Below are 27,909 nucleotides of genomic sequence, written 5' to 3' on the forward strand. Positions count from 1 at the left end.
TCAAAAAATAGCCAGAAAATTAAGATTTTTTGGAACTGAGATGTTTATTAACCCTGATGACAAAATCCACAACAATTCTTTTGCTATATCATGTTGTGTTTGATATATTTTTATTATATATTTATTATATATTTTTTGTATTGCATATGATACACTGGCCATTTTTGGCAACATTTTGTTCACAACAATGTTAATTATAAATTAAAAAAACATAACATTTTGAAATTATGGCAAGTATTGATCATGTTAATGAGACAGAGGTCTCAGAAACTCATGTATCAGATATGATACAAAGGGCATTATAGGGTTTAAAAAAATGCCAAATGCTTTATACATAAATTTTCAAGTTTAATGGTAATATTTAATCTTTTGGTAGTAGTACACTAGAAGGCCGTCAGAAGGTAGCATTGGAATCATTTTATGATTTTTATCTTTTACAAAACAAACAATCAGTTAAGCTTGAAAACTGTCAGCAAAACAGATTAGTACAAAAATTAAATAAAAATGAGTGCAGTCCCAAACAGTCATTAAGTGAAACGAGTTGTTTTGGTGTGTTGTCAGCTAATCACATTTACCCAAGTGTCCAAAAGTTGAATCTGTTCATCTGGACGTAGCGTTTTGTGGGAGAAACGTTTCGTCACTCATCCAAGTGACTTCTTCAGTCTCAGCTGACTGCAGGTTTCCCCAAACCTTATAAACAGTACATTTGCATAATGACTGAAACCAGCCCACTGAAGGAACAATGGGCTGTGAGGTCAGTTCCTTAATCATAATTATGCAAATTCCCATGACCATTGATCAACAATCACTGACCAGAACCCACTGATCAAAGACCACTGATCAGTGGCCATGAGTACCATTCACAGAGAGTTGGGGAATGGCTGCAATCACAGCGTTGTAAGATGGCGAAAGATGTACCCTTAGGCCCCCTCCTCGATTCAGAGATGGTCTTTCCCTCTTCACGTAAATGGCCTCCTTGACTCCGCGCTCAAACCAGCGTTCCTCCCTGTCCAGGATGTGTACATCCTCATCGTTGAAAGAGTGTCCACTGGCCTGTAGGTGTAAATAGACTGCAGAGTCTATTTACACCTACATTCCCCAACTCTCTGTGAATGGAGATAGGCCTCCACACTTGGAGGGCCTGGGAGTACCAAGGGAGGTGGAGTCTAAGACCCGACCTGACATATAGACACAGACAAACAGGCACACACAGACATAAACATGCTTTCCCACCCTCATGCACACATATACAAACATTCAGCACTCACCCAACGTAGGGACAGACATACATAGACATGTACACACAATCATACTCCCCAAACATATTCTATGCCCCGGGTCCAGGTACCCTCGCCCCCAGAGGGGGAAACGGCACCCAGACCCAAGAGATGTGACCCTTTCCCCCGGGGTGGAGGCAAGCAGACCGCCCCAGGCTCCGCAGCAGCAGGGAGGCCAATCGGACAGCCTGAATTGCCTGGGTAAGAAAAATAAAGACTAGAGAGAAGAGTACTGAGGCGATGGTGAAGAGAAAGAGCGAATAGCATGAAGAGTGTGCTTTTCTGTCTGTTTATCAGAACCTTAAAACCTGTAAATGCAGCCCTTTCTTTAAATACATATATTATTAAATGCGGGCTATCCCATTAAAATATTTGAAAACGTCAGGGCAGATATATTTCTTTATTATCTTCTCTACGTTAATGCAAGCACCGCCTAGTTGGCTGGGTGTAACCTTGATATCTTTGAGCGCAAGCACAAATATCTGTTCTTGCAGCTATGAGGTTTAAGGTGTGGCAGTAGACAGAAGAAAATCTTTTTCAGGAAGTCACCAGCTTACATTTGAACTCTACAAAAACTGCAAAACTAAACTGTGAATTTTGGATTCTCAAGTGATCGACATGCTCAGCCTGTCCTGGGAAATCGAAACTGGGATTAAACCTGGATTTTGATGAAGCTAATCAGACAATTATCACATTTCACCACATCTCACTGCATTAAGGTTTGTATAAGTTAATCTATTACACAATGTGGTTATTATTTTAAAAATATAAATAAATGTGTCACCTGTTGATATTATAGCAAAAGATGAATCTATTTTCATCAACCTGACATTTAGAGAAAACTGAAATGAAGTGGGTGAGTCAGTAACTGATTTGTTCCTCCGCTGTGCCTTAGTGATTACTTCTCCTGATGGTTTTGATGCGTACCTTTTTGCTGTTATTGTTGTTAGATTTCTTCCTTGTTTTGTTTTGCAGAGTTTAAAGGATGAGAATAAGAAAGTCAAAAAATCTCCCAATAGGTGGAGTTCTTTTTTTATTGGTTTTCCTTCTTTGGAAAGTTGCATTTTTCCACCATGGGTTTGACTTTGTACCTGTGACTAACAGAAGCAAAGGCGCTCAAAAGAAGACACCCATGAAAAGCTCTCATATAGCCTCATGGCCAAAATGTCAACAAAACACATCTGTCGCCAACATCCCGGGATTCCAAACACTTCCTCAGCATATCAAAGATTTCCTTTACTATCGCCACTGTCGCCACTTCCCCATGCTACTGGACGTTCCGGACAAATGTGGAGGAGCTGATAAATCTGGAGAAGTCTTTCTTCTTCTGGTCATTAAAAGCTCTCCGGGGAACTACGAACGCAGAGAGGTGCTGCGCAAAACGTGGGGTGAAGAGAGGTTACACAACGGTGTGTGGATTCGACGGATCTTCATCTCAGGAACGACAGATAGCGGGTTTGAGAAGGAGAGGCTGAACAAGCTCCTGGAGCTGGAGCAACGGGAGCACAACGACATCCTCCAGTGGGATTTCAGTGACACATTTTACAACCTCACCTTGAAGCAGATACTCTTTCTTGAATGGATGGAAAGGAACTGTCCCAATGCTCGCTTCCTGTTGAATGGTGATGACGACGTCTTTGCCAACACAGACAACATGGTCGAGTATCTGCAAGGCCTGAAGGACAATGACGGAAGACAGCACCTCTTTACTGGCCATCTGATCCAAAATGTGGGGCCTATTAGAGGTAATAACAGCAAGTACTATATTCCTGTTCAGGTGCATGAGGCCGACTCATACCCTCCATACTGTGGGGGTGCAGGCTACCTCCTGTCTCACTATACAGCTTTGGTCATATACAAAATGTCAAAATCCATTAACCTTCTTCCCATTGATGACGTTTACATGGGGATGTGTCTGGCCAAAGCAGGACTTGGTCCTGTGTCCCACATGGGCTTCAAGACTGCCGGACTGTACATCCCATCAAAAAAAGCGGATCTTTATGACCCCTGTTATTACAAAGACTTTTTACTAGTACACAGATTTCTCCCGGCTAGGATGTATTTTATGTGGCATAAAATACACGATCCTAATCTAAAATGTGGTGATAGTAGCAATCACTGAAGAGGTAAAGATTCAGATTATCTTTGTCAATACTGTATTTGTTATAGCATCTCAGAAAAACTGTAGTGCTTTACTTAAGTGAAAACCTCAAAGAGATTTTAAGTTGCATTTCATGGCAAGTAAACACTGTTTTATCACAATTATGGTTGAGTAACAGCACAGAAGAATGACTACCCACTATTATTCTGTCAAAGGGTTGCTAAGATAAAACCATGGGGTCAAAGGTAATGAGAGAGAGAGAACACTGTGAAAAACAAATTTGTATGTACTTTTTGGCACTTCTCTCTAGTCTGTTGTAGTTTATTTATTATACAAATATAATAATATAAGTTTTAAAGAGATAGTGACTTTTTAGAATAAAGTCTAACAGCTGACATCTGTGTAAGTCGACTCATGTGAAACTGGTTTGAATGTATTGGGTTAATCATTATATCAGTCTGTCATAAATGTACTGGGCTAAAAGTTTAAATTAAGATAAAATTGAAATACAGAGAAAAAACCAAGCATGCCTTGAAATTCTAAATTATACCAATATACTTATATGTAAATATACTTACTTTATTTCCACCACTGTGTGTGACTGGACTATACGCTTTAAGAATTTCATACTAGTCAGGAATGCAAAACACAGAAAAATCTTTATTTCAATGTACATACAAAAAAAAATACAATATTGCATTAAAAAATCTGCACATTTTGTTGCACATTTTTAAGCTTAAGTTTCTGTAATATTTCAAACCTGTTCAGACACAGCTAAAACTTAAACAACCTGCTTGCTGACCTTACATTCCCCTTCAGTCACTGGCAAAAGAAAAAAGTGCAAATTATTCTGAAATAATACTTAATACACATATATATATATATTTTTACCATATAAACTTATTAGCTTTATATAAGCTTGTCCAGCTTGTCTTTCTCCCGCCCATCTCAAAAAACACATTTTAATTTAGGAAAAGAGCTTTATTTATGCTTTGCTGCATCTTTCGTAAGCGCGATCAACGCATGCACACAGAGAACTGAAGTTACATCCAGGTAACATATATTTTTCATCTACTTTTGCAACGTTGTGAGCCTAGGTTGGGTTTACACACTACTGTTAGGTTCATGAATTTCACTGAGATACGAAACACTTACAACCCTCCCAAAAAACTAGCAAACCATTAAATCTCTGCAAAAAGTTCAAAGTTCAAACTGTTCTTGCTCAAGCTGCTGGAAAAAATATAACAGCCTAGTATCAGGTAAAGTCATAAAGTGAACATTATCCAGAAAGCCTGTAAAAGGCTTTGTCGTGATATCAACTTGAAAGAACCTAAGTAGAGCTTATCAGAGGCAGCGTACCCTATGATCTATCAGAAATAAGACACTCTGTGCATACTCCCATAATTGGATGCTCACTCCTGAGAGCTTGTGAACATGTACATATTTAAACTTGATTTCCTTTTGAACAAAGAGTAAGTATCTTGTATCCTCGTCAGCCTTTAGAGTTCTCTCTTTCATCCTGGATCATAGTTTCAATTTGGTTTCCAAGGTCGGAGAAATATGGCCGCTCATCAAAGTCATGTGCCCAGCACTGCCTCATCAAAGGGTACACCTGGCATTACAATGAAAGTAATATGAGCAGGGATAAAGATTGTGGAATAAAAGGATAGAAGGGAAACTACTTTATTGCTGATGTAAGACAGATAAGAAAGTCGTTTCTCCAAAGGTCTGATTGACTTACAATAGCAAAGATCAAAAAGTATTCTGAAGAAACTACTGTTTTGACCGCACAGAGCAAACGTACCTTTGGCGGGCAGTTTGAAGGCTGTGGTAACCTCCAGTTACCCTTCAGTAGATTTGCCAGATGCACTGAAATAGATGTACCCAGCACGTTGTGCCCAATCTCCTGCATATAAAGCTGAAACAAAACAGTAAGTCATGGGAATCCATATTTAAACTGAAGCATTTTCAGACACATTTGTAACAGTTGTACATTTTCTTACCCTTTTCGGATTGTACTTTATATCACAGTAGGAGAAGATTTCATGGAGAACGACCCCGAAACTCCAGACATCTGATTTTTGGGAGAATCTGGACTCAGTGATGGACTCTGGGGCATACCTGCAGTAAGTGCATGACCATTAGAGCACAAAATAATCCTGAGTAATGGTGCAACTGTGTTCGTCATGCAGAGGAAATCTATCGTCATAGCTTATGCTTCACTTTTCAACATTACATATTCTTTTCTGAGAAGCATTTCTTTTAAAAAAAAAAGCATTGTGACATCTTTGGTTTTATTCATGTCTTTCATTTAGTCATATTAGGAAGTAATAACAGCTAGTAACCACACCTGAGACACAAGAAAGTAGATGATTCATCGAAAAGCAGTTATTAGATTTTTATTAGTGAAACTAGAGGAAATCTACCAGAAGATGGGACTCTCTCCAGGTTGGGTGACGCGGTAGTAGTCCTTATTATGTGGAATGACCTTGGTCAGCCCAAAATCAGCGATTTTTACCAGCGTCTCACTGGCTACAAGGATATTTCGGGCTGCAAGGTCTCGGTGCACATAACGCAGGCTCTGCAGGTACTCCATCCCCTGACAGGATTAGAAACAAACGAAAGACACTTTTATATTTAGTTCTGTCAATCTCCCTTTGTGTTTTAATTTTTTTTAAGGTTTGCAACACGTAGAACTGTGGGAAGTCTATGTATTTGTGTGTGTCTGTGGGCGGAATATAATAAGCTATATGGTATAAGAAGGTAAACATTTCTAGCTATCACTTAATTCTTCTTGTCACCTTCTAATATAACTCTAAAACCTACGTCATCGTTGCAACTACCAGACTCTGCTGCACACGACAGACAAGAATAAACTGCCAAAACTGAACTGGTCCACACAGCAGAGAGAAATATTCGGCATTACACACACACACACACACACGGGTGAGTCTTGTGACTGCAACACATGCAATTAGCTTACATCCAAATATGGACGTTTTACCCAAATATATTTATGTACAAATATACACGGGGGTAATCGAGTAAACCTTTTGCAACAACAGGTAGTGTGAAATTACTGTTTAACATTAATGTCTAACTGCTACAGATGGCAATAGGCCAAAGAGCCTCCATCTGCTGTTGGAATAATTTGAATATGACTGCATGCTCGGATGTTTGATCAATCATGATGAGGGGCAATAATATCCAAAGTGTTCAAAATGTATCAGGACATTTGTGAGAGTGATCACTCTGATGAGGCTGAAAGTTTTACCTGCCTGTCGATTTGTGCTCTTTTTATTAGCAGTTAGCATTAAAATAAAAAATTATGTTTTCTTGTTATTGGGATACGTATGTGCTCACAGCTCATTTTGAAAAATGCACCATTTATAGTGACTGGTGAGTCCTATGTAAGATTATTTGACCACAATACCTGGCTTATTTAAAGAAAAAATCATAACGATTTGGTATTTGAAGTGTTTGAGCGCCTTCATTTATCTATTTTTGTGCATTTGGCCGGGGATGTCTGCCTTTTGTAACAGGGTGTGCTGCAACACCCCTAAGTCCCGTGGCCTTGTCCACACACACATACAAAAGACTTCTAGACATTACTGACAGCCGTCTTTGATGTAAATTAAACAGCAATGAAACGTCCATTCTACAACATCTTACGACTTGTTTTCTTGTGTACTTAGTAAAACGTGAGCACTGGTTCAAGAACGGTCTCACATGTGTCGCGTCAATTTTCAGATCCTGCCCAATCAAATCTGTAATCCTGCTGCATCACAGGCAGCTTGAAATCCTGCTGGTTTACACTTGCTTGGGAAGACATGTTTATCATCAGCAGGTCACGCACACATTAAAGCAAAAGACTTTCAAGTCTAGAATGTGCAGTCGATACTCATTTATGATTGTGTGGGCAAGCAATTAATTCCTCTCCATATAGCAGAAGTCATATTTTTAACATTTTGCAGGCTCACGCACCTTACAAATCTGAGACGCAAATAGTAACATCCGCCTTGTGTTGATGTTGTCTTTGTTCTTCTCTAAGTAGCCAATAAGGCTGCCGTAGGGCAGGTACTCCATCACTAGACTCATGCTGAGGCGACCTGTGAACAGACAAGCCATAACGTTATTCATCAAATATTGCCCTTTCAAATCTTTGTCACTGAAACACAGAGATGTGTGTGAGTGTCATGCTTTAAGAGGAAATAAGTAAGTGCAACAAGCTCTTTTGCTTGGTTCACTTACATTTACACCTTTTACAAAAAAGTCACACAAGTCACCTTAAACATGTTTTTGAAGTGGCACAGCAATCCTTAATGAGTTCACATTAACACATTTATAAAACAGGAAAGGGAGAGCTAAGAGTTTTACAGTGTAAGCAGGGGGCAGATCATTTTACTATTGTTTGGTTTTTTTACCCATGCTGTAGCAGACTCCCTTGTATTTGACGATGTAGTCGCAGTGTAAGACGTGGAGGGTGTTGACCTCCTTTTGGAAGTCCTCCAGGTTTGACTGCTTGTTGGACTGCAGCTTCTTCACAGCCACCAGCTCACCAGTGTTATCACCCAGGGGGTCATAACGGCAAAGCTCCACGCTGCCAAAGTTCCCCTGCAAATGTGTTAAGTCACAGGTAAAAACTGAAGTTAAAGTAGATGCATGAGAGAGACGGATAAAGAATAAGCACAAATAGTAGGTCCTGCTTGTGTAGCATAACATCAGCTTGATATATTTGTTTAGTTTAAAGCTTCTGTCCCTTATATGTTGCTTCACACTTACTTTTCCCAGAGGGGAGATGTAGCGCAAGTATCTCTCCTCAAACAGTGTCTGGTCGTGCTGAGGGTGGCTGTAAGATCTGCACACGGGGCTCTGTGTGACAGGCTCTGTAGCGTGAAGTATCACATAGTCTGGCAAAAAACAAGGCAAAGTTAGCAATCAGCAGCATTTTAACTTCAGTGAATCTCAGCGTAATACCTAAAACATCATCCATGTGGAAAACAGCTTTTGGTAGCAACAGTACTCTGTTTAACAGCTACCCCTGGACGAATCATACAGACACACAAACACAAGGACAAACAAAGATTTCTCTTTGCTATTTTATAATTTACAGTGAAGTCAGTGCAGGTTTTTATTTATAAAGCTCCCTATACTACTGTATATTAGAGCATTTTTTGAAATGCACTTACTTGAATTGTGTTATCTGGAAGGAATACATCTGTGCGTTCTTGTTTCTTTAAATGATTCATACTTGCTCTTTATAGAACTCATTGGACTGTGAATGTGTGTGAACCTTATCTTCTGAATTTAATAGTGTTTACACTGATACTTGTATATGCATGATTTCAAGTGATTATTAGGTCAAGAAGAAAGTTAAGTTTTACACTCTCATAACCGCAGTGTATTTGCACATGATGGAAATATTATGCACATATATTTTAACTAGACATGCTCATGAGTTTGTTAGAGCAGTTCACTGATCTGAGCTCTGACCACAAGCCGGACGGTCCCTCTCCTCTTTAGTCCAAAGTTCAGGACATGCGTGTTTTACAAAAAGAATTTCAAAGTCTGTTTTAAATGATCTTTGACCCAGAGAAGATGATGTTCCCGGATCACCTTCACGTATGACTTTGTTTTTGATAGAGTTGCATGGCAGAGTTAATTGTGTTTTACAGACAGCGATTTCTGGAAATGTCCCTGAGCCTGTGCAGTTATTTCAATGACAGAATCATGCCTGTTTTTATGCAGTGCCACGTTATCATTGGCATCCAATATTCATTTTAGGCCTTGTCACTTGCACACAGAGGTTTCTCCAGATTCTCTGCATCTTTTGATCGCATCATGTGATGACATATTCAAAGTCTTTGCAATTTTATATAGACGAACATTATTCTGAAATTGTTCCATAATTTGTAGAGGTATTTTTTTGCATATTGGTGAAATATGTTTGAGATTCGTGGCTGCCATCAAATTGTAATCAGCTCATATCTTTTATGAAGTAAAAGAATGCCTTACTTTAAACATCCGTTATGTTTTCTATGTTCCATTCTGAATAAAATACAGGTTTATAAGATTTGCAAATCACGCATTGTGTTTTTATTTACATTTCATAAAACACCATCATTTGTTATCTATGTCTGCTTTTTTAAGGATTATATCTGATACAAAAAGTTAGTCCATGTATTCTGGTATTAACTGAATTCATTTTATTTATCTAATTTATTCATTTTTAAAGGACAGTTTTAACACATGTCTCAGCTGATTACCAGAACAGTATGATACGCATCTTTACCTGAAGTGATGAGACTGTTGAGTTGACGGATAATACTGCGACACGAAGGTCTGAAGTCTGCCTGGTAGTCCATACACTGACTGATCAGATCTGCTAGCTCTGTCCACTGAGAGGGAGGCAGCTGCTGGAAACTCTCATAAAATTGCTTCTTCTACAAAAAAACAAAACAAAAAAAACCCCAACACATCAGTAGCACCATTTAATGTTTGTACAACAGAAAAGGAAGTGCAATTTTCATTTAATCTGTTGCTTTTAATTTATATCAAATTGAAAAGTTAATATAATATTCTGAACTGTGCCAGTCTTTCTGTATACTGAACTTTATGAACCAAAACCCAAGCTACAACTCACACACAGAGTCCTCTAGTTTAGACATTTTCTGCAATTGCTGCGTTACAGCAATGAGCTTTAAGTGATCATGTAACCCTGACCCAGACAGCTAAAAGGTTTAGAGAGTTTAAAGCCTTCCAAAACCACAAACTGCAGATCAGGGAATAAGATGATCTACCTGATCTAGGTTCCAGCCTCGTAGCAGGGAGTTTCCATTGTTAAAGATTTCCCACACTGTGGCGCCAAAGCTCCATTTATCACACTCGAGGGTCAGTTTTTCTGGAGCGTCCAACACCTCGGGGGCCACCCAGGGGATCCTGTCCAGAATGACTGGAGAAACAAAAATTGTATTAATTAAGTTTCTTAATCTATTTGTTTGTTTGGTTGTAAGGAAGCAGCTAAAAGTATCCTTTATTTTGTAAGGCATGTTAATGTGTAGAAAATATAATGAATATAGCTAGAATTGGTTACCATTGCTTTAAAAAATGCTGATACATTAGAGTAAATAATCAATCAATTTAAATTAAAAAAAGGCTTTACCATCTTTGCCCACCATGGCCATACTGATGCCCGGATCACTCAGCTTAATGAAAGGAGAGCTCCCCTGAGAGGGGTCACCTTCTCTGGCCAGCAGCAGATTTTTGGCACAGATATTTCCATGAACAATGTTCTTCTCTTCCTGTACAAGGGTTACATGTCATTTTAGGCAACTACATTTCAAAGTGAGCAGGACAGAAAAATACCTGTTTGCTTGTTTAGTGTTATTAGGAAACACTTCATCCTTTGCATTAATTCTACTGTTCACAGCAGTTATGTATTTTAAGACACGGGGTAAAACATGACATTTTAAATAACATTTATTTGCACATCATGCAATCTACAGTCAGTCCTGCTCTAGGCTGCCTTGTTCTCATTTCCACATCGGTAAATCTTCCTTACCAGGAAGTTGAGGGCTGATGCAAGCTGTTTGGCTACGTCAAGTTTCCAGCTCACTGATACAGATCTCCCTCTTTTCAAGTAAAGGTCAAGGGCCCCGTACTTGACATACTCCTGCACCATGATGTCTGAAAGGCACAACAAGGTTTGTTTCAACAGCTGTACTTCAAACCAAAACACAGAGCGCTCACTCGCAGAGCAGCGACTGAGCTAGGGCCACATGCTATAAGACAAAGTTAACAAAATAACTGTCAGCTTTGAAATTACAACTACTTGTGTCAGTCGAAACACTGATTGCACAACATTCAGCAACACAACATTCAGCTTTACTGGGCTTACTAGCAAACAACCAGCAAACAAAAACAGTCAATGCAATCATGCAACTTGGTTTTAACTCACTCTTTGCTCCGTGAACACTAACACCGTATACAAGGAGCAGGTGTCTGTGTGCAATCTGACTCATCAGGCTGGCAGCTTCAAAGAATGACTGAAAATGTCAAAAAGCATGTGTTAATCATAAGAAACAAATACATTAAAAAAAATACGTAGGTATGTAAAAAGTCACCTCCCAGCAGTTCTTGTGAGTGGCATCAAGCTCTTTCAGCAGAACTTCGGTCATGCGTTTCTCCCCATCATGAATGTCGATTTTTTTGCCTTTAAAGATTCGAGTGAAAGAGCCCTTTCCGAGGCTTTCATCCTGATCGGGAAAGTATCCATCATAAACAACATTATAGCTCAGCAATTCTTTTTAGATTTCTGTGGCTCTAGTGTCACAGTAGCAGCATTAGAAGTATTTGTTACAGCGTTATTCATTTTAAAAGACACAACTGTAGCTGTAATGAAGATATGAGCAGTTGTAGAAGAAGCAGGGCCAGAGTCAGACATTTAAACTTTCAGGTCTCAGCTCAGACCAAGAAAGTGTGAATAGATTTGTCACATATTGTTGAGATAAAGAATAAACATTTTAATTACAATACTCGAGATGTGTCTCCTTAGAATAATAGATTTGCAAGAAATCTCTGCTAAAGAAAACGCCTGTGGTGCAAAACTGTTGCTGTTGAGAAGCCCTTGATGTGACTGTGCTGGTTCTACTGGGATTCAATTTTTCTTTTTGTAGTTTTTGCTTTGTTCATCTTTTCACTAGTTAAATATCCCAATTCAATTGGGATTGATCATCTAAGTGTTGCATGGTTGGCAGAGCCTCCAAGATGGCGCCAGTGTTCACGGCAAGCCGTCTACTCCGCTGTTGTTTGTTGTTTGTCGTCCTTCTCTCTATGTGCTGCCCTGATGTCTCCACGTTACTTGCCTACGATCGCCAAACTCTTTTGAATCTCCGGCCTTTGGACTACCAGACACAAGATTTTAAATGGAGATCTGAAAATCCTCCTCCGCTTTCGAAGGACTTTCCTGATTACCTCCGCCACTTACCATCTACCTTCTCTCAAAGGAGACGTTCACGGAGACGGGGTAAACGTGGCGGCATCCGTGTTCGTATCAAGGCCTTTTTAAAGTCCTATGTTGCGACAAATGATCGCTACTCTATAAACATCTTGTCATCTATTCCTGCCCTCCGGGACCATGCTAACCTCAGACTATTCTGTCACCGCTGGATTCGCCCCGTTGGACCTTATGGTTACCTGGACCTCCCAGCTGATCTTCCACCCGGTAGGTGCTGGGTGCGGTCCTCCAGAGGAGGTGCGAATCTCGGCAACCTTCGCCTGCTGCGGCGTTCTTCTACCAGTGACAGTGTGACCACTCTCCGTATGGCCTTGCTAAACACAAGGTCACTGGCGAATAAGACTTTTATTTTAAATGATCTTATTCTATCGTCGGGACTGGATTTTTTATTCCTGACGGAAACCTGGCTTCGCCCCGGCGAACTTTTTCCCTTCTCGGAGCTGCTCCCACCTGACTATGCCTTTATTAGCTCACCCCGGACCACTGGAAGAGGTGGAGGGCTAGCTTCAGTTTTTAAAGACAAACTTCGATATCGGCAGCTGCCACCTGTTCTGTACCCCAGTTTCGAGGTGCAGTTATTGGAATTGAACGGTGTCCCCTCCATCCTCTGCGCTGTGGTGTATCGCCCCCCGAAACATATCAAGGATTTTCTTCCAGAATTTGCTGATCTACTGGGGAGCCTTGTGCTACGTTATGACCGTATACTACTTGTTGGTGACTTCAACATTCATGTTTGCTGTGAGGACAATTCGCTAGCCAAGGATTTCCTCGCTCTTATTAGCACCCTCAATTTCACACAGTGGGTAAGTGAACCAACTCACACTAAAGGTCATATACTTGATTTGGTACTTTCTTACGGTTTGGATATTTGCATCACGGACATAAAGGACTCTGGGATTTCTGATCACTTCCCGGTTTTGTTTAATACTGTAGTGAGCGATGTGGATTTGAACAGTGATGGTCCTGTGCGGCAAACGCGCACGATTAACTCTGAGTCAGTCGCCCACTTCATTGATGCTTTCCTTGACTCTCCCCTCTCTGATGCTAACTGTAATGGGGTTTTATCAGCTGATGGGCTTGCTAACCTCTTTTATACTACATGCGCTGACATTCTTAACTCTGTGGCACCTCCGAGGATTAAACGTGCCAAATCCTCACAACCCTGGCTAAATGATACTACTCGCGCCCTTAGGCGCGAATGTCGTCGTGCTGAAAGAAAATGGAGGAAAGACAAACTCCACGTCTCTCTGGACATCCTCCATAATTGTTTATCTAAGTATCAAAAGTCTGTTAAAGCTGCCAAATCTGCCTTTTTGTCTAGTATTATTATGACTAATAGCCACAATCCCCGAGCCCTTTTTAATACTTTTAACTCTGTGATAAACCCTTGCACTGTCACTTTTAGGGATGCCTCCCCTGCTCTTTGTGATAAATTCTTAAAGTATTTCTCTGATAAAATCTCAGCTCTAAGGGCTTCTCATCCATCTCATTTTTCATCAGTATTAGACCCAGTTCCAGCCGCTGAATGCTTGACTGTCTTTCAACAGTTTCAGCCAGTGTCTTATTCTGCTTTAAAAGATATAATTGATCATCTCAAAATCTCTGGTTCCCCGCACGATATTCTTCCTTCTCGTTTCTTTAAGGAAGCTTTATATATTATTGGTCCTTGTATTTTATCTCTGCTGAATGCATCATTGTCATCAGGTTGTGTACCGTCTGTCTTTAAGCATGCTGTTGTGCAACCTATTATGAAAAAGAAAAATCTTGACCCTAATTGTCTTGCTAACTACAGGCCGATCTCCAAACTCCCTTTTATTTCCAAAATATTGGAAAAGGTCGTTCTAAAACAACTTCAGGCATTTTTAGATGCAAATGGTATAAATGAAAAGTTTCAGTCCGGGTTTAAACCTCGCCACAGCACAGAGACAGCCTTACTTAGAGTTTTTAATGATCTTCTCTTAACTGTTGACTCTGGTTATTCCGTGGTTTTAGTTTTACTTGACTTGACTGCTGCTTTTGATATGGTTAACCACAACATTCTTCTATCAAGATTGGAACATGTTGTTGGTCTCAAAGGTACGGTTTTATCTTGGTTTAAATCCTACCTCTCAGAGAGGTCATTCTCTGTTGCTATGGGGCAACACTCCTCGGCTTCTGCCCCTATTCATTGTGGTGTGCCTCAAGGGTCCGTGCTCGGTCCTGCTCTTTTTTCTTTGTACATGTTGCCGTTGGGATTAATTTTTAGAAAATACAACATCTCCTTTCACTGTTATGCCGATGATATCCAGATTTATTCACCTTTGAAATCCGATGTGTCTGCTTCTTTGCAACCTCTGTTCAACTGTTTGCATGAAGTAAAAATTTGGTTATCACATAATTTTCTTACATTAAACGAGAATAAGACCGAAATCATAGTCTTTGGTAGTCACACCCCGCTAGACCAGTTGACTGATGCCCTAGGCCCTCTCGCTAGCCATCTCTCGCCCACTGTAAGAAACCTCGGAGTATTCCTGGATGGCTCTTTTAAACTTGAGAAGCAGGTGTCCACTGTGGTGAAAAACAGCTTTTACCAGTTGCGTCAGATTTCCAAAGCAAAGTCGTTCCTTCCTTTAAAGGAACTTGAAAAGCTTGTTCACGCATTTATCACATCCAGATTGGACTACTGTAACTCCCTCTACTCGGGCCTCCAACACTCTTCTCTTTATCGGCTTCAGTTAATTCAAAATGCAGCTGCGCGTCTTTTAACAGGTACAAGAATCCATGAACACATAACTCCTATTTTAGCCAAACTACATTGGCTCCCTGTTAAATATCGCATAGATTTTAAAATTCTTTTGTTCACTTTTCAAATTCTGAATAATTTAGCGCCCACCTATCTCTCTGACCTACTTCACCTATATAATCCCAACAGAGCGCTTAGATCATCCAATCACTTGCTCCTTGCACAACCTAGGTCTCGAATGAAGTCGAGAGGAGACCGGGCCTTTGCGATCATGGCACCTAGACTCTGGAATAACCTCCCTGTACATATTCGTATGGCCGAGTCTATCCAGTCTTTTAGATCTCGTCTTAAAACTTATCTGTTTACTTTGGCCTTTGATTCTAACTAGTTGGCTGATTTTAGCTTATTGTGTTGTTACCTATTGTTTGTTGTCCTATTTTATTGTTTGTTTTAATTGTCTTGTGTTTTGACTGACTGTGAAGCACTATGGTCAACACTGTTGTTTTAATATGTGCTATATAAATAAACTTTGATTTGATTTTGATTTGATTCTACCTTTAGTGATGTGTCAGCTGCCAGAATATTGGGACTGTCCCATATAGTGTAACTATTTTCGTATGAAATTCACCTAATGATTATACTGTTGTTATAAAGCACAACTCTGAATCAGTGTTCCAGAAATCATGATAAAGGGTGCCAGCTCTTGTTCTTCATTCAGCTACTTAAGGGTCACTACAGCAGATCATCTGCTTTTATTTCAGCCTATCCTCAGCATCCACTTCTGTCACGCCAGCCCTCTTCATGTCCTCCTTCACTACATCCATGAGCCTCCTTTGAGGTCTTCCTCTTTTCCACCTGCCTGGCAGCTCCATTTCAACATTCTTTGTCCAATATAGCAACGATCTCTCCTCTGATGCCCAAACCATCTCAACCTGAGCTGGCCCTCTAAAATACCAGTTTTTAATCTTATCCATCTTGGTCACTCCAAGCAAAAATCTTAGCATCTTACACTCAAGTACCTTTAGCTCCACGTCTTGTTTTGCCACCGTCTGTATTGAAACTCTTCTAGCGTCACTACCTCTACTCCTCAGAGCTTCACTGTTACACTGGCCTGCTCTCATTCACACACATGTATTCTGTCTTGCTTCTACTGACTTTCATTCCTCTTCTCTCCATTGCATACCCTGATTCTCCCAGCTCTTTTCCACCTCTCCTCACTCTCACTACAGATCACAATGTCATCTGCAAACATCATAATTTATAAAGACTCCTGCCCGATCTCATCTGTCAATCTGTCCATCACCATAGCAAACAATAAGGGCATCTGAGCCGATCCCTTATAGAATCTCACCCTCACCATGAACCCATCTATCACCCCAACTGCACACTTCATCACTGTCTCACAGTCCTAATACACCATCCTTGCATACGTCTGACTTCCTTGTGCAGTATCACAATTACTCTTTTGGCACCCTATCACATGCTTTCTCTCTCTATAGATATATATCTGAAATTCAGGGCAGTTTCACAGGGTACATGGGTGCTATGCAAATCTTTGCAAATTTTGTTGCAGTTATGAAATATCAAAAACACATGGAAGCTGTAATTGGGGCTGCTACTGTTCATGTCAGAAAGGAATAAGTTAAGGGAATAAAAAATAAAAAAATTACAATGCAAAGAAAAATAAACAACAGCTATTTCATATCCATGTTCATCTAGTTTGTTGTTTGTGAAATGTGCTGGAGGAATCACTGGAGATGTGGTTGACATCATAGCCAAAGCCTTTGCATTGTTTGAATTCCCAGAATCCCTCTCTCTACACGGGGATGAAGAGCTACCCCAATAGAACAATGCAGGAAAATAAATCCAAAATGAAGGATAGCAGCTGGGGGAAGTTGGCTGCTGTTGCCTACATCTGAGTTAACATTAATTTTTCAATAGAAATTTAATGATACAGATAAGTTCTAAATAATTGCTGTTTACTATTTAAAAAATGAGTTCACTACTATAGGTATGCACCACTTCTCGTCCAAAGCTAGCAAGCAATAAATGCCTGTTATGTTGGGATAAACGTATATTTTTCAGTAAAGCTCCTGCTCTGCTTTCACTAGAAAAGGAGTAGATGGAAAAAGAAGAAAACAAGTAGAAGAAGTTTTGTACTGACAGTCATCAGAGGTACCAACTGGCCTGACTGGCACAACATGGAGATCAACTTACGCAGCTCAGCTCCTCATATTTGATCATGTGAAACTGGATGTGACTGAATTTGTTCCTTTCGGTTGCTGGAGAGCCTGGAGCTTCTACAGAGCTGCAGTTGCGTATGATGATCAAATTTGTGAGCTCTTTAAGAACAGCAGGAAACATAATATTTGTTATACAATCTTCAACCTTTCGGACATATATTACCTCAAACAAGAATTGAATGATGATGAGTGCACAGAAAACTGTCGAACAACTGTAGATTTGACAGTACATGTGTCCTAGTAATGTTTTTTTCTATATCCTTGATGTAGTTCAGAATAGCGAATGTGACAGTTACACATTGTAACCATGTGGATGTTCATTTGTTTCTACTGCTACAATTGATAGCTATGAGTAGAAATGCACAGATTAATTGAAACAATAAAACTTAGATTATGAGACAACTGTAATATGACAATTTCATATTTTTAAAAAAATCAGAATAGTATGTACTCTATTGCAAAAATTGGCATGCAGTCGATACAAATATGTAATCACACTTTGATTTTCCTCTAACAGACCCGTCAAAAAATATGGACATAACCTGCTGCTCTTAACAGCAAAGTCTTGCAGTGCCATTAATCTGCACTGCTTCTAATGGCCAGCAGGGGGCAGCTCCTCTGTTTACCAAAAGAAGTCTGGAAGAAAGTGAAAGAAGTTGTACTAAAGGATACTCTTGGTAGTTGGCTCTGAACTTATTTTGGCAAGTACTTTTTATGTCTCTTTTTCACTAGTGAAAACAAGCATCCCAGTTGTCACAGTGTTTATTCACTGCCCCTAGCTAACTAGATGAGCTAGCTTATCAGTTTAGCCATGGTGCTGAATTTCAGGAGCTAGATGGCCAAAATGAAGTATCAGGGTCACAACTCTCTGTGTGTTTGCCCTTGTATTTTTGGCGATCAAGGCAGATACTGTCATCTGTAGCTTGAGGAAACATACCTTTGGGTCGGGGTGGACAGCAGCGGGTTAACTTGACAGGTACTTCAGCCAGCAGGAGCTTATTGTGTTGATAGTGGTTGGTAAGCTCCCTCAAGCTGGAAAATGATTTCTGGACACCAAAGAGACTGTAGTGCTCATTTTTATTAATGAGACAGTCTTTATAATCAAGTCCAAGTGGAGTCTGCAGAAATAAGAGGTTGATTTTTGATCAGAAGAAAGAATACAAACACTTGAGTCAAAATGTAAGCCATGGGAAACACTTTTGCACATCAGATTGAGCAGATGCTTCTTTAACATGAAGTGGGTGACAAAACACATTTAAACAAAGTTTTTGTCTATATCTGTACCTGAACACAAACAGTGAGGAAAAAGTTGTCATAGTTCTTCGGACTCTGCCGCAGGAGGAAGGTACCACCTTTGTATCCTGACTTTTTCAATTTGTTGACTGCAAATTCTGATCTGCTCAAACATCATAAAAACAAATCATATTATGTATATATATGTTTGTGTGTGTGTGTGTGTGTGTGTGTGTGTGTGTGTGTATAAAAGCTGGTGTCTGATTAAGTAATCATTGAAATGACACACGTTATTGGGCCGTGACAATGGTTTTTGATTCCCTCCAGGATACTTGGCGGAGCAATGTCTTGCCAGAAGAAGTGGCTTGAGTCTGTGGTCAGTCTGAAGTAGCCATCAACAAGTGACACAAACGAAAGTGCCTCTTTGAGACTCTGGAACTTGACTTCCTGTATTGAAATTAGTGACAAAACACAGGTTTGATGAAAAAGTTGCACCGACCTGTAAACCAAAACCAAAAGCCTTTACTCTTTTAACATTTGGCAACTCTCCCCTTCGAGTTAGTCTCCTGTTGCTGTACTGGACCACTTAGGGCACTAGGTTTTTAAACTCCAGCTCTGACCACTTCCACGTGTACCATGGAATCTTACCATGGACTTCCCACATGTCCAGGAAACAAACATCACATTATGGATCAAACCTAGCCAGCATTTATGCTGAGGACCATCAGTAGTCGTGGGAGTTGGGCCTCTGACTATGAACCATTTGTAGGCAGACATTTATTACTCACTGCACACCCTGCTTACCACATTTGGCCCTCTGTGATCTTGTCCTCTTCTCTAGTTTTAGTTTTAAGTTAAAGGACCATTGTTTGACAGCGTCATCAAGCATTTCAACACTGAATAACCACCAAGTGTTTGCTTAGTCATGGTAAAAAATACTTCCAAACTAAAAGTTGAACCAATGTCTGGGGTGTTACAATGATGCTCATTCAAGTTACTCCTGAAATGTTGCCTGGACACCGTTGTTAGACTTCCTAGAAAGACAAAGTGCTCTCTACTATCTCTTTATCTAATACATTTCAACTAAACAAAATTTGAAAGCTTTCTTGAAAAAAGAATGAGAAGGGAAAAAAAACATTTTTCAGTGGTGATGGAAACTTGTTGTCTCACACTTTTGGGTCCACCACTTCTCCTAATTCGTTAACTGACTTCCTATAGATATAATAGCTTTCCTGACATCGCAGAAAGAACGGTGATAATTGTAAGGCTCCAACACATTAACTTTACCATGCCACAAATGACATTATCTGATAAATATTTCTCACTTCTGGTCCAGAGATGGTCTGGGTAGAATTCTATTCAACATACAAACATCACCAACATCGGTCCATCTACGCTTAAAGGTTTGGCGTTATGCCATGACCAATTTTGGACAGATGGTACAAATTTGCAACTTTTCCACCCCAGCAAGCCAAATGTCATCCACGTGGCCAGAACAGGGAGCTTTGGAGAAGCAATACAAAAGCAGAAGGGATACAGTTGCCCGAGGACACTAATTTGATGCGAATAGCTTTTAAATTGTTCATATTTACATCCAAACAGTAAAATAGTTTCTAAAAATTAATATTCATATATATGAATACATTGCAATGGTTTAAATGTAAAAAAAATTTTTTTACCAAGCAGCTGTCATCCTTTCGTGTTATAGTCACCATCCTGCTGTCTTGGGGAACCTGCTCATGGCACACCCGCTGTATACTGATGTCAATGATTTCTTGGAAATCACAGAAGGTCTGCCACTCAACTCTTGACAAATCCTATTAACCAAATAACATTTTGATCTGTTTAGTAGCGTAGTAGAGATATTAAAGCAGGAAAATGATAGCAGTTAACTGACTACAAACTAAACTCGATCTTCTTCAGTCATCTTACCTGGCTGTCGTAGATATTTCCAGCAGTTTGGATTCCTTTTTCCCCTGTGACCCGCACAAGAGAGAAGTCTGACATTGGATGCGAGGAAGAATGATTCACTTGGAAGGTTTCCGTTCCAACACAAGGCTCAATGCCAGCCAGCTCAATCAGGTACTTGAGTTTCAGGCTGCACTCATCTACGGAGCAGTTGCCGAGCTTCTTTAAGAAACGCTTGAGGGTATTTCTTATTCGGTAGCGGTCCAGCCGGTTTCGTTTCTGGATGTCATGGCGATGTGACTTGGGAAGGCAGGATTTGTAGCTAAAGAGGAATAATATTTGGTGTAATGTAAACTAGAATGGATTGTTGTATAAGCAATGATACAGTCTCAGCTGTAAATACCTGACAGTCTTGCAGAGCTCTCTAACACTCTGGTTGCGCTCCTTGGCCATTCTCCACAAGTCGAGCACTGCAAGGCCAAGGCATTCCTCCTGAAGAGACAATGGTGGGGCTACGCCTGCCTTACTTTCAATGAAGTCATTTCGAAGCTAAACACCAAAAGAAATCAATTAGACTTATTATCTTCACATCTACTACTATAAGAAACATACAGTTTTTTGTTGCCACAACTTGTGTTACATCGTGCACTAGTACATTAATTAAAAAATTAAAAAACAACTGATAGAGACCTCAAAGCAAATAAGACAAAGAATAATTATAGGGATGATATATGACAAATACAGTACATGGTTGGATAAAGTTTTGCTAATGAATTAAATTGAAGAATCTCATGGAATCTCACCATTCTCAATAATAGAAATTGTAAATATTTCATCTTACTGGAAATCGGTACTTAAAATAGAAAAACACTTATCTAATCACTTTCTATCAGTCTCGACTTGATTCTTAAAATTATACTAAATGAAAGAAATTCATAACGTATAAGATAATTTAAATGAATTACGTTAGTTAATTAAAATAATTACTTAATATGTTTGAAAATAATATGATTATTTTGTACTTTACCTGGGCAAAAAGATAGTCAATGACACTGTAGTTGAGTACTGGACTGATTCTGTCTCTAGTCAAACTGTAGCGGTATGAAGATCTTGGTTCTTGCCCAAACCAATTTCCAAAGAAGAACCTTCAAACACAAAAGAACTCCATTAGATATCAAATCATATAAAACTAACCTTTACATCCAGATCCATTAAAAACCGTTCAACTAGTACTCCAAACTCTTTATTTATTTATTTATTTAAACTATTTATTTATACTTATACTCTAAGTATAAGGAGTTGACGCACTAAGCATTCATCAAATGAAAGAATATTCAATAGCCAGTTTATTAGGTGCACCTTGTTAGCACTGTGTTTGGCCTCATTTTGTCTTCAGAACTGTCTTAATTCTTTGTGTCATAGATTCAACAAGGTCCTGGAAACATTCCTCATAAGTGAATGGCTGACGCCTCAGGAAACAAACTTAAATAAGCAAAAAATTTTACACATGGAAAACTTAATGGTTATAAACAGTGTAGTTTTTTGTTTTGTTCTGTGTTGCAGCATTTGAGCAGTTACCTTGAGAAGACTTTATGATAGCAGTGATTCAAAAACTACTAAGTGTAAATGTAATGCCTTGTGGAAGCCCATTAAAGTTTGGACTAAAGCCACATTTTCAGCACCAAAGAAAGTAAATTAATGAAGTAATTAATATTTTATTTAAATGTGAACTCCCCAAAGTCTCAATATGCTTTACAACAAGAAAATGAGCCCATAAAACACACCGATATCAATAACATATTTTCTAAATTGATGCTAATCTTTGCTTTCCAGGTTCTGGTCACAGCGTGCCTCTAATTTATATGAGACTGAGTCTTTTTTATAAGAAATATTCATGTCTGTCCTCTAAATGTCCCCAAGTAAGGAAATTATAGGACATAAAAATGAAACTTGGCTCGATTAAAGCGTAAAAACAGTGAAAGAGGGATAAAAGCATTTGGCTGTTTGTGTTTACGGACTGTAATTTCTGAGTAGATATCAGCTTAGTGATTCTGACAGTCAAAATATTGGCTGTTTGTAAAGCGTGACCTGCTTATGCACCACAAATGAAGACGAGTGTTAATAATAGACTAATATCAGGATGTATCTAAATTATCCTGACAGTCTTCTGGAAATTATGGAATTGGAAAACTGTCCTAAAAAGCAAAGAAAATGCTCAGTGTTTGATTTGCAGCACAGTCTTCCAGCAGATCCCACATGTGCTCTATTGGATTGAGGTCTGGTGACTCTGGAGGCCATTTGACTACAGCGAACTCATTATCATGTTCAAGAAACCAGTTTGAGATTATGTGAGTTTGTGACATGGTCTTTTATCCTGTCTGAAGATGGATGGGTGCAGTCTTAACCCTTTGACTGCCTGCTCAACCATTTGGTTGAGCATACTGTGAGAGACTATATATGATTATATCATTATTGACCTAAAGGAATAGAAAATATGGACAAATATTTTTCATTGTATTTTTCTTGGTGAGGCAGTCAAAGGGATAAAGAGATGGACATGGTCATCAACAATAATCAGGTAGGCTGCTGCTCAGATGGTTCTAAAGAGGCCAAAGTATGCCAAAAATATTCTCCACTACACCACCACCACACCAAAAATGGATCTTTGCTTTCATCCAAATGTTGCAGCAGAAATCCAGACTTATAAGACCAGGCAGCATTTTCTAATCTTCTGTTGTCAAACTGTGGTGAGCTCTTGTGAGTTGTGGCATCAGTTTCCTGTTCTTAGTTAACAGGAGTGGCACCCGGTGTAGTCATCTGCTTTAAGGTTCGATGTGTTAGAGGTTCAGAGATCTTCTTCTGTGTCTTGGTTGTAATGCAGTTACTTGGGTTATCGTTGTCTTCCTATCAGCTCAAAGCACTTTGGCCTTTTTTCTCCGACCTCTGACATCAAGAAGTCCTTTTCACCCAGAGAACTTTGACTCATTGGTTATTTATTTCTTTTTCAGACCATTCTCTGCAGACACTTGCAATGACTGTGTGGGGTAGATCCCAGCAGAGCAGTTTCGCAAATACTCAGATCAGTCCGTCTGGTACAAACAGCCATATTGTGTTCAAAGTCACTTAAATCACATTTCTTCCCCATTCTGACGTTTGGATTGAACTTCAGCAAGTTGTTTTAACCGTCTCTACATGCCTAAATGCACATTAACAAGCATTTGAAAAGTTGAATTTGAATCTTAAATATATATATATATATAGATTTTCTCATCAAATAAGGCATTTTGACACCCACCTGACTCTGAATTGGACTTTTAAGTTTTCATCAGTGTCAAACATGTGTGACGGAGGATACCAAAATGAGAGATCTTCAGATGCCAAACCAAATAGACTTAGGTATACCGGTAAGATTCCTGGAGGAAAAAAACTCACAATAATGAATATGGCTGATAAAAACAAGTGACTTACATAATACATAATGCATTACAGTCTTACCACATTTCTTCCCTGCTTGGATGCAGACATTTTCAGCAGATATTTGTCCAGATGTGATCTGTAATGTTGTTGCTTCCTTTGTGGCAGGGAAGAAGTAGAGGTTGACTTGTAAATTAGGAACAGTGCTTGAACTGGACCTCTGGCTGCCTCCCCGGTCTCTGATCACCAGAGGAGTTGATTCTTCCTCGCTGAGATCCATGGGTACTTCTGAAAATAAAGCCAACAGATAAACAACTTGATTGGCTGAAGTGTTGACATAAATTTTAGAAAATGGAGAGTTAAATAACTGATGCTGAATAACGGAGTTGTTTTCCACAATTTTGTTGTACATGTACAGTGATAATAAAAGGTTATTCTGTTCTTGTGACGTCCACAAAGCTTGACTTTATCCATATGATTAGATGAGTAATGTCAGTGTTCCTGAGTCATTGAGTCAGGAACTGTTTCATTGAATTGTTTTTCACAGATCTAGCTTCTTATTTAGTCTGTTCTTGGTTTCCTGTCTGTTCTTGTCTCATCTGTGTTTTGTCCTTTGTCTCATGTGTGCATCAGCCTTACCTTTCAGCGTCTTATTTGCTTTACTGTTTCCCTGTTAGGTTCATTTATTGGCCTGTCAGCTGGTATTTCCTGTTGTCTTTTGTCCCGCTGTCCTCTGGTGTCTACTTTTACTCTCTCTGTCTCATCTTCCCTGATTTGTTCTCTTCTGTGCTCCCTGGGATTCCAATCTAATCGCTGTTTGTCTCCCTATGTCCCCTGTCACTTCCTCCTGTTCTCCTCTGTTAAGTTAACCAAAGTTTCTCGTTCAGTTGTGTCTCCCTGTTTTGCATTTTTCGTTCCCCTTTCTGTTCCTAGTCAGACATTTGTTTACCTTTTTGGTCAGTGTCAAGGCTGCAAGTTTCAGTCTCAGTCTCTGTCTTAGTTTGGTGTTATTTTTATAGCCCCTTGTCAAATATGTGCTACATTCAGTTTAACTTTCCTTGTCTCCTCCCCTGTAATTATTGTTTCCTTTTCCCTTGTTACTTGGTGTGTATATATTATCTCAATCTCCCTTTGTTGCGTCGTCCCTCATACCTACATGGTGTGTGGTTCAGGTTCAAATGGGTTTTGTTCTGTTTCTGAAGTCCTGCATTGTGGGTTCCAAATCTGGCTGCTCGCACAGCACGTACATGACAAGGAAATGATTCAGCTCTATAAAACCCCATTGACTCAGGAAAAAAAAACCTAGAGTCAGATTATTGTTACAAGGTGTGTTGTATCACATTAGTGTTTACAGTATAGGCTTATGACTCATCGTGTCATAAGAATCAGTGTCATGGCTCAAGGTACCCTGGTGCATTACGACATGGTTTCAGAAGCTTAGAAAAGCCCCAAATGCTCAATAATTAAAATCTTGGACACATTTTAGATTATTGAAATTTCACTGAGTACTTCACATGTAATCCATTTAAAAAGAAAAAAGACATGAAATCCAAAGAAATGTTTCATATCCTCTTTCCCAAATGTATGTATATTAATGCTGACTGGGATGTGTTGGAAAGACTGTTTACAAAGATAACTACCACTGGATTTTCTTGCTAACTGTATAGGAATTTGTGACCTTAAACAACATAAATTAGGAGAGAAGTTATAGAAGGGTGTAGTCCTAAGTAGTTTTCTCGATTAGTTCAATTCAATTCAATTCAATTTTATTTATATAGCGCCAAATCACAACAAAAGTCGCCTCAAGGCGCTTTATATTGTACAGTAGATGGCACAATAATTAGTCAGGTCCTTCATAGATTCATTAGTGCTGAGGAATAATGGGTGTGTTAGTGGGAGACTCTGAGGTAACAAAAAGCCATGCATCAGGCAGTTCCCATGTATACATTAATGTCAAAGGTCTTCCTTTGACAATTACAGACCTGTACCTACCTTGTCTGTGTCAACAAAACACAGCATACTTTTATATTTGTTATACTTATGTTACCTGTGAATCTAACTGTCTTTTTCTCTTTTAAATTCCAATTAAGCTCCAATTATTATCTAATAGTATCTTAATTGTCCTTCTAATTCTAATAGATAGCTTGTTTTGTTTCTATTGGTGCTTAATTATGCTAGTGACTTTAACACTGGTTCTTATGTCAACCAATGTGCACACTTGGGGCAGAGTGATTTATGATGGCACCTGACTTTATTGTGGAATCATGTGCATCACCATTGAGGTGCTGCACCCTTTGGCTGTCTTCTCTTTTCTTAATGTTAACTAAATTAACTTTTTAGCTTATAACACTAATAGTGCTTCTACTAGACAACTTCAGTGCAGTGTTTATATAATTTACTGTAGCGGTAAACTCTCTGGTGATCTACATAAACAATGCTTGATAAAATTACAGTGTACTATTCTGTAAGGATCAAAAACCTGGTATTTTGGTGTTTCTTAAGAATATAACAAAAATGTTTAATCTTTTGTAAAATGCTGGGATTAAACTTAAATATTGCTATAGGCTGCAAAAATGTATGTATGGGAAATAATTGCAAGGATGAAAAAGAGAATAATAAAATAATAAGAGAGAATAATATAATCTTGGAAGTGAAAAAATATTTTCCACATGCAAATATATTGTGTGATTATATATACACAGATTAATTAGACCACCATTCAATGTAAGGTTTATGTCATAAATTAACAATATTGGTAATAACCAACATAATTTTTTATGTTTTTCCACCAAGCTCTTTAATATAATTAATATTTTTGATCATATTTACATTTTTGCTTAATACTTTTGCTAAAAGAGATCAAATACTGATCTGTGACAGAGAGTTCACAGGAAACATTTACCAAATATTAACAGGAAAACTATTCCAGTCAATAGCACTCAAATTAATTAAAGGTAAGTCCTTAAATGTCAATTTGTGTTTGTAAACCTTAATGCAGGGTCCTGCTTGTATAGGATGAAGTTGTATGCTGTACAGTAATATGCATAGCCAGATGTCCCTGCATTCTAGGTAAACATCTAATACCGAATATGATGTAAACCTGGACAGACCCCATATTCAGTATTCACATCCATATAAAAGCATTCAGCAAGCTTTTGAAAAGTCAATTGTAGTTTTGTGGGGATTCCCGCCCTCAAGTGAAACTGGTTACCACGCTGTGCCGTAGCCCAAATTAACACTGTGAGAACATGTGACTTACGTTTCGATGTAATAATAAGTACATTTATTTGACTTTTTCATAAATGTCTTTCAAATACTGTATATTAGGATCAATTTTAGGAATGTATTTTTAAAAAAGATCAACATAACAACTTAAGAACGAGTCACTGTTATAGAAAAATATCCCACAATATGGACATGCTGTAAAAGCATCCACTCTTTGAATAGCTGTTTATAAAGAGCTAAAGACAGAGATTAATCCATAGATCAAACACATTCTTCATAATGTGACGTAATACTTGTAGTTATACAGTGGAAGTGGATGTTTCTTAGTAGGAAGTATGTAAAAATATCTTTTATACTTACAGGAATATGTGCAATCACTCGTCGGGTCGTGTATCGTCACATGCGACCAACAGAAGTCCTCATTTTGTTACTTTGTAGCCACAAACACAGAGTTACTTTTCTGACTTTTGCGCTGCGTGTCTGTCTGTGTGAGACAGGAAGTTTAAAAGGATTTCCTGATTTTCAGAAAACTCATCAACTGTTTGTCATCAGACTATTGTCACCCCACACATACAAGCCCATACAACTTTAAAAACTGAAATACTGATGTCAAAACTTCTGCAGCTTCTCGTTAGAATTTTCACCATAAGGACCTATGATGCACATGAGTAATAGCATATTGCTCATTCCAACTGTCTAAATGAATAATCATTGGTTCAAATAGTTTTCAAAAAAAAACCTTGTAATGCATTTCTATGAATAAAGACAGT

At 38.9% G+C, this 27,909-nt stretch overlaps 1 protein-coding gene and 1 pseudogene across 1 annotated transcript; one reads left to right on the forward strand and one right to left on the reverse strand.

The window, feature by feature from the left end:
• The first annotated feature begins 1,754 nt into the window (after positions 1 to 1,754).
• Positions 1,755 to 4,551, forward strand: LOC112842405 (N-acetyllactosaminide beta-1,3-N-acetylglucosaminyltransferase 3 pseudogene; annotated as a pseudogene).
• Positions 4,259 to 27,653, reverse strand: jak3 (Janus kinase 3 (a protein tyrosine kinase, leukocyte)). The gene is made up of 24 exons (XM_003449062.5): positions 27,500 to 27,653; positions 23,996 to 24,202; positions 23,796 to 23,913; positions 21,528 to 21,645; positions 20,904 to 21,049; positions 20,525 to 20,822; positions 20,272 to 20,409; positions 18,882 to 19,039; positions 18,644 to 18,755; positions 18,297 to 18,477; positions 17,334 to 17,458; positions 11,502 to 11,633; positions 11,336 to 11,423; positions 10,940 to 11,064; positions 10,541 to 10,679; positions 10,179 to 10,330; positions 9,671 to 9,821; positions 8,161 to 8,288; positions 7,803 to 7,992; positions 7,363 to 7,487; positions 5,805 to 5,977; positions 5,382 to 5,499; positions 5,183 to 5,296; positions 4,259 to 4,990 (listed from the first exon to the last, which is right to left on the reverse strand). The coding sequence occupies exons 2-24, from the start codon at positions 24,192 to 24,194 to the stop codon at positions 4,871 to 4,873; spliced, it is 3,348 nt and encodes a 1,115-aa protein (XP_003449110.1). The 5' UTR covers positions 24,195 to 24,202; positions 27,500 to 27,653; the 3' UTR covers positions 4,259 to 4,870.
• Between the last annotated feature and the right edge of the window lie 256 nt (positions 27,654 to 27,909).

Source organism: Oreochromis niloticus, linkage group LG15, assembly GCF_001858045.2.
Source record: "Oreochromis niloticus isolate F11D_XX linkage group LG15, O_niloticus_UMD_NMBU, whole genome shotgun sequence".
Lineage (NCBI taxonomy): Eukaryota > Metazoa > Chordata > Actinopteri > Cichliformes > Cichlidae > Oreochromis > Oreochromis niloticus.